The sequence below is a fragment of the Megalobrama amblycephala genome, linkage group LG7 (assembly GCF_018812025.1).
Source record: "Megalobrama amblycephala isolate DHTTF-2021 linkage group LG7, ASM1881202v1, whole genome shotgun sequence".
Taxonomy (NCBI): domain Eukaryota; kingdom Metazoa; phylum Chordata; class Actinopteri; order Cypriniformes; family Xenocyprididae; genus Megalobrama; species Megalobrama amblycephala.
In genome coordinates, this window is record NC_063050.1 from 58,103,159 (window position 1) to 58,111,285 (window position 8,127).

The 8,127-nt window shown below is 42.0% G+C and overlaps 1 protein-coding gene across 1 annotated transcript; it reads right to left on the reverse strand.

The window, feature by feature from the left end:
- Positions 1-239: 239 nt before the first annotated feature.
- On the reverse strand, positions 240-7,862 carry LOC125271498 (caspase a-like). Its single transcript, XM_048195537.1, has 11 exons — positions 7,715-7,862; positions 7,404-7,472; positions 7,127-7,197; positions 6,875-7,048; positions 6,563-6,742; positions 6,363-6,434; positions 1,727-1,906; positions 1,290-1,527; positions 822-911; positions 571-682; positions 240-392 (listed from the first exon to the last, which is right to left on the reverse strand). Exons 1-11 carry the CDS (start codon positions 7,755-7,757, stop codon positions 299-301), a joined length of 1,323 nt encoding a protein of 440 aa, XP_048051494.1. The 5' UTR covers positions 7,758-7,862; the 3' UTR covers positions 240-298.
- Positions 7,863-8,127: the final 265 nt, after the last annotated feature.

Genomic DNA, 8,127 nt, shown 5'->3' on the forward strand with positions numbered 1-8,127 from the left:
TTGAAATTATGTATTTAGTGTCTTTAAAATAAAACCTCTTCTTGCATTTTGTATTTTCTACTCTTTATTGTTCATTTTTTTACAAACACCAGCACAAATGTTTTCTAATATGAAAACATTTAATAAAAGTAATAAAAACATTTTTATTGATATATCAAAAGATATTTTAGACTGATATTACATACAAGTCAAATCTTTTTATTATCACCCTTTTATATGTTTAATATTTGTATATCCAAGGCTTAAAAAGAGGACATTATTGTGATCACATTTCTTATAAAGGAGAGCAGATTTTATTTCACAGCCCAGGGAAGAGGTAGACCTTTTTAGACAATGTTGTTCTGTCTATGCATGGCATTTGACGTGGATGATTCTCCTTAAACTTCAAGGACCTGTTTAAAAAAATGTTGGACAAAATTAAAAATAACTAAACATACTAACATAGTCAGCTAAAAAAACGTTATTCTTTTATTATATTCTTTTCCTTGTATTGGATTTACGATCTGATTTAGTGACATGCAGTGAAATACTAAGACTACACTAAACAATAAATCTGAGAAGTTCACAAACATTACCTTTCTGAAAAGCTCCAAAATCTCATCCTCACAAGCGTGCTGATTAAATACTTCCACTATATCCTTGAAGAAATCTGAGCCACTCTCAGTCCTGTAGGACACAGTATCTGAATAAAGAACACACATTACTGTATGACAGCTTAAATACTAGCAAAGCAATAAAATTCAGTGCAATAAAAACTAAGTATAGCAATGAATGAATGTTGTTCTTAGTGGAATATTATAGTATAATCTAAATGTGTTCACCTGGAGTACAGGACCTCAGGCAGCAGAAGTCCTTCTCAATGTGCTCTTGTTTTGGCACACTGTCCTGGACCTCCACACATCCATCTTTACCTGTAAGATGAGACACAACCGATCAGGGCAACATCTGCTGATAGTGTGAATCATGTCGCAGAAGCGCTGTACTGAGAGCTGTAAAAACAGAGTTTAAAATCCAGTTTCAAAGGTGCACTAAAGCTCAGAGGTCATGCACATTAAAGAATTTATTATTGCTAATGTTAATAATGTTGTCAGTGTTTTATTGTTACTGGTTTGATGGTTCTGCCGAGGTTTAAAGCCAAAATAAATTTGGATTGTTTAGAGATGTTAAGACTGAATGGAAGTGCAATACATTTTGTGCCTCAGTCTTTTGACTAGATCCTAATAAGTAATTTGCTGAGACAATGTATGAAGTATGAACATGAGTCACTTCCTGTTAATCTGTAAACTTACCACCCCGACATGACTGGATAAGGATGATTTTGGGTTTGTCTCGCAGTCCAGGACAGTTTGGAGTGTTCAAGCTATTAAAGATTTCATCTATGGAGAAAATGTCCTCATCAGAATTCCTTATTAAGGAAACTCCACTGATTCCTTTGTCGTTTCCATGTGACATGAACACCACAAAGCAGCTGTCTGATTGGAAGTGCTCCTGTCGCTGGGCGAAGTCTTTCATGGCACATTTCATACCCTGGGAATCAAACGCGTGATTCTGTTCAGCTGTTCATATTGTATACACACACACACACACACACACACAGACACACACACACACACACACACAGACACACACACACACACACACACAGACACACACAGACACACACACACACACACACACACACAGACACACACACACACACACAGACACACACACACACACACAGTACCTGTGCCGTGAGGTCTCTTAGTGTCACCACAGTGTAACCGAGACCCTTCAGCAGTCTCTCCATCCTCGACTCATCCTTATCTGCCCCGACACGGTTTTGATCTTCATCTTCAAACTCCACATTGTTAATTAGGAGCGCTAGACGTTTTCTGTCAGAGGACTTGTCCTTCATTGGGTAAATCTTGAGAGAAGAGAAAGAGGGATTCAAAATAAATTCAGGACAATTACTAAAGAAAGTGACATCTTTTGCAAAAAATAAGTATACTTCAAGTACGTTTTATGAAGTATACTTAAGTAAAATTCAAGGCTGCATCCGAAATAACATACTTCTGTACTATATAGTAGGCGAAAAACATCTCGAGTTACTTGTGTAACCCTGGTTCCCTGAATAGGGAAAGAGACGCTATGTCATATGACGTTATGGGAACCCTCTGCGTGATTGCGTCGTGAAGCACGTCTGTATCTAACCAATGATGAGACGAGACGTCAGAGGCGGGTGACGTCACGGACCAGGAAACTATAAAGCATACCCAGAACAAAGAACACTAGCTTATGGATTATGGCTGAAGCAAGATGCTCACAGGTATGCAGGGGGTACGGCAACGTGACGTAGCGTCTCGTTCCCTTACTCAGGGAACAAGGGTTACACAAGTAACACGAGACGTTCCCTTTCATGGGAACTGTCGACGCTACATCACGTGACGTTATGGGAACGCTGTCCCAACTACGCCGCAGAACCAAGTACCTGTCTGTTATCTTGTAGACAGAACTGAGGACCCTGGAGTGGAGCCTATGTCCAGGTTGTAAAACCTAATAAATGTGTGCTGGGATGACCATCCAGCTGAATCACATATGTCATTAATGGATACTCCTGACATTAAGGCCTTTGAGGCCGCCATACCCCTAGTAGAGTGAACACGGACAGCTAATGGAGATGGGTGTCCGGCCGCCTCATAAGCAAGTGAGATATCCTCGACCACCCACTTGCTCATTCTCTGCTTAGATGCTGGCCCTCCTTTCTTAGGAGACCCGTAACACACAAATAATTCATCCGTTTTGCCCCACAGGGCAGCTCTGTGGACATATGCATCTAAAGCCCTCACTGGGCAGAGCAGATTGAGTTTCTCCTGATCTGAAGTTGTAAATGGAGGAAGATAGAAGGCCTGAAGTACGATGGGACCTGGGACATTGGTCCATGCGGACAACCGACATGTGATGGGCCCTCAGGTCTGGGAGGAAGTATTTTACTGCAAGAAATACCGCCATCATATCCAGCCGATTTATGTGCCAGGAACGCTGATGGTCCTTCCATAGACCCAGAGCTGAGCAACCACTCATGATCGCCCCCCAACCTGTGAGGGAAGCATCCGTCGTAAGCATTACGCGACGACAAGGAACCACCAACACAGGTACTTGGGACAGGAACCAAGGCTTTTTCCACACAACCAGAGCATGAAGGCATCGCCGCATAACTTTGATCATGCGAAAAGGATTTCCCCTTGGAGAAAACCCCTTGGTCCTGAGCCACCACTGCAAGAGTCTCATGTGCAGCAGGCTAAAAGTTATCACGTTGGACGCAGCTGCCATGAGACCCAACAGTCTTCGAAACTGTTTGACAGTGAGTGACTGGCCGAGTTTCTCCCCATTCAGGGCATTGAGAATGGAACTCACACGAGCAGGAGACAGATGTGCCTGCATCGTGGTGGAGTCCCAAACTACCCCCTAAGTAGTTGGTAATTTAAGCCGGAACCAGCACACTTTTCTTGGCATTGAGCCTCAGCACAAGCCTCTTCATGTGTGACAGAACAACATCTTGATGTTGAACTGCCAGATGTTCTGTTGGAGCTATAATCAACCGGTCATCAATATAGTTCAGTACGCACTTCGTAAATGTACGAGTGATAAGGCCGAAGGGAAAAACCCTGTACAGGTATGCTTCACCCCGAAAGCAAACCTGAGGAACTTCCTGTGTTGAGGATAGATGGATACATGAAAGTAAGCATCTTTCAGGTCTATCACAACAAACCAGTCCTTGGACCTGATCTGTGGGATAACCCTCCATCCTCCTTTGGAACAATGAAGCACTGGTTGTAAAACCCTGACAGCTTGCTGGGAGGAGAACCCCTTCTATAGCTCCTTTTTGCAAGAGCGTCATAATCTCCTGTTCTATTACCAGAGACTGCTTGGGGGCCACCACTGTGGGAACGACCCCATTAAACTGGGGCGGGCGAGACCTGAATTTGTAACCCTTTTCTATTGTGAGCAGCACCCATTTTGAAATATTTGGGAGAAGTTTCCATTCTGCCAGAAAATTTACTAAGGGAACCAGTCTCTCGAGACTGGCCTCTGGTGTTTTTTTTTTTTTTTTTTTTTTGTTTTTTGAGCACTTAACTCGGCACCCTGAAGCGGTAAACTGGCAAGGAACAGCCGAATCAAGTGATGACCGGCCCTCCTCGGAGGATCGGTGGAGACCGCTGTGACCTGAAGCACACTGTGTGGCAGGGTTAGCAGAACTGCCCCCTGAGGGCGCCAAAGAGGGATGGGTACCATGTATTTTAATACCCGACCCCCTCTGGAGGGGGCTGCCCTCCAATGTCCCTAGCCACTGGCATCAGGACCTCTTCGAAGCCTTCTTGGTGATAATTACAGTCCACAGATCTGTGTTACCCCACAAAGACTTCAGCTGTGTCACCTGTCCCTGTCCCCAAGCTTTCTGCGGGGGTGCACGGGTGGTGACACTTTCTTTGGATGAACGGTCAGACCTGACCTGAACTGACTGCTCTACAACCCTCCTCTTCTTGGAGGAACACTGGAAACCACTGCGCCCTGAAGCACACGAGGTGGCAGGGTTGGCAGAGCGGTCTCCTTTATTTTCTTTTAAATTCCTCAGAATTTAATGTATTCAATGTGTCATTTAATCCTCAAATTAAATGGAGCCACTGAATATATTTAGAATACAAAAAAAGAATTATAGCTCGTAATAATTCGCAAGGTATTTTAGGGAATACATATATATAAAACTATGGACACGTGATCTATGCACAGCCTCGGCAAATGCGAGACTCGAGCCGTATGTTATTTCTTGCAGATTTAATCTACGTGCTGCCTCAGCAACGCGAGATCCGAGCCTTGCGTTAGACTTTTATTCCCTCGAGAATAAAGCCAACAGGAGTGGAGCTAAAACACTCCCGCTAGTGCATGCTTCTCTTTAGGACATTTTTATGAATGAACACTGTCACTGTCAGTTGTGAGCTGACGTGCATGCTCCACTCCCAGCAAACAACACATAAATCGTGTGTATCCCCACTCGCTTTGTAGTGTAGCGCTGGGGGAAACGTGATTCAACTGCTGTTCACTATTGACTATTTAAACGTGTGATTTTGAAACACAATATGTGTGTGAGGTGGCGGAGTCCTCAGATCTTTCTTCGATATCACAATATCCACCTCCTCAGAGCTGGACATGAAATACCAGTGCCTCAACCCGGGGGAAGAAACCGCAGAGCGTGCTTCCACCTGGGAGACGGCACTGAGCCTGGCAGATAAAGGCAGAGAAAGGGCGGCGCCCGTCTCTAACCTTTCCTATTTGTGAACCCCACGAATGGACCCGATCCGAGGTGAACACTGGAACAGTGTCCTGAGAGTTAGTTTTTCTTCACCACACAGCTCCCTCGACAGCTGCCTGGGCATGCTCAACTCCCATTCAACTGCTGTTTTTTTTTCGCCATAATACGTGTCTTTTTTATATATAAATATATGGATTGGTGTGGGATACTCTTGTCCTCAGACAAAGAGATTGTGACTTGTTTATGTAATAAGACAAACAACATCAAAAAAGACACACAAGATACAGAGAGCGCTTGCTGAAGACAACAGAAGCTAGCATTCTTTGTTCTGGGTATGCTTTATAGTTTCCTGGTTCGTGACGTCACCCGCCTCTGACGTCTCGTCTCATTATTGGTTAGATACAAGAGTGCTTCACGACGCAATTACGCAGAGGGTTCCCATAACCTCATATGATGTAACGTCGACAGTTCCCATGAAAGGGAACAGTATGTGACAAAAGAAGTATGTCTGGATCCACAGTATTCATTAAAAAGTAAAACAGTAGGCAAAAACTACCTGGATGACCTGCTACTTCCAGTGAAATTCTGGTGTGTATATGATGGACACTTTACTGTCCCATGAGGCCACGGGAGAGGGTTTTTTGTGAATGGCAGTGAAGTGACGAAACTGATGCTGACAGGTCACATGATCATGAGAACATGGCGAATGTAGAAAGTCTGGATTACATTCATACTATATAGAACACACTTTTTTAGCAGTAATTATTCTAAATAAGTGCCTACTCAAGAGAGTTTTTTTAAGTATACTTTATGTAGTAAGTTAACTAGTATCAATGTACTAGTAGTATACTTGTAAGTGTACTATTTCAATACTGCTGGGGACTAAATTGGCCCAATTTTAGTGTATTAAAGTACTTTTTTAATTTTATATACGTGTGTATACTTTGTGTAACTAGTTTACAACGTTTTTTGTTTGTCGCACATTTCTGCTGCTTCTTCGCCTGTATTTTGATCCAGAGATTCTGTACTCTTTCAGAAGATGCATAACAGCACCCGCTTTGATAATACTAACCTTATGTCCCATTTCTCGTAGTTTCTCCTGTTTAAATTTAGGACTGCATGGCACAAGAGAATCTTCAGTTATCTGTTCAGAAGCAACAGAAATACTTTTGTTAGATACAAAATTAAACTGAACCCCTTTTGATTATTTCATAAATAAACCAAAATTTCAGAAAGCTTCAGTCTTAGTAAGAATTTCCAATCCAAACATGCAGTGAATCTACCACAGTCCTCGTTTCCGCAGCGCACAGCATTATGGGTAGGCCCCTTCCACTCCCTCAGGCAGCTCCAGCAGAAAGTGTATGTCTGTTTCTTGATGGCTGTGCAGATAGTGCAGTGTACACACAGGTTTGACTCATCTCGTCTTTCCACTAAGGACAGGCACCCTGGACACTTCAGAAATGGTCAGACAGGGGTTTGGGTTATTGTGTGACGGACTACAGTATAGGCATGAACTGATGAACGTGTCATTTGAGTTTTTGGTAAACTAATTTTGTAATTTCTGGTTCAGGAAAAATAGCTCACAGCTTTGAAGTCGCAGAGCTTTCCAGCAGTGAGAAGACAGAGTTTCTCCTCTAAGAATTCCCTCTGTTTGCTCGTCAGAGGAATCAGTCGGCAGATGTCCTGGTAAGACAGCTTCACTCCACAGGTTTTCTTCTGGCCCGCATTAAATCCAGGACAAGTGAACTCAGTCTGTCTCTGAAATATGAGATCTGGTTAAAGATGTAAAGGCAGCGCAGGAATCAGTATCTGTCAGGAAGTGTGTACAGAAACTACCTGTTTCAGATAATGCTTGAACCATGCGATGATATAATGTGCTGGCCTTTGATGACCACAAGGCAGAGCCACTGATGAAACAGAAAGCCATTTCAAAGCTTGATTACTTTCATTTTCATGATAAAACTGCAGCATAGAAATAACTATTGTTGTTTTGTTGTTGTTATTGTTTTGACATGTCAATACATGTATGAAACATGTTCAAATTAAACATGCTGTTTCAGATTTGGTCACTCTATAATAAAACACAACAGACCTTTATTAAAGCTTCACTCACCAGAATCTCCTCCTGATGCTCTTTCTTCAGAATTATGATCTGAAGCTGAAGTTTGTGTTTTGTGGATTCCTTGATTTCAAAATAAATAATATTCAGTTTTCTTAATTTAAATGGACTTGTATAGCCTATAGTTCATCTAAAGTCCGGTGCTGGTTAGTTTCACTTTCATGTTAAAGGGGAATTTTGCATAGAATAATAAAAAGAATAAAATAATGTATAATTATAGATCTGACTTATAATTCTATCAGACATTGATAATTATATCACACAGAAAGACTTACTCAAGTATTTGAAGACATTCATTATCGCACCATCTTCTGAATGCTCATCCCAGTTTTCGGCTTCTTCAGCCATTTTTGATTTAATCACTAAAATGTTTCTTCTACAAAACTACGAATGTAATTAATGATGAACTCCCATTAGTGAATATAAGCCCATCAGCAGATGCAGGAGCTGATCTGATATATTCTGTTTAGATTTTCGGCGAAACTGGGCGGAGCTTACATGAATATTCATGAGTTTCCTGTTTCGTTTTAAAGCGACACTGAAAATATTAGTGCACTCTTTATTACAGAAACTATTTTCGGTAATGTCATTTCGTTTCAGCGTCGAACGAAGTTACGTTCACAAACACACACACACACACACACACATGTACAGTCCAAAAGTTTGGAACCACTAAGATTTTTAATGTTTTTAAAAGAAGTTTCGTCTGCTCACCAAG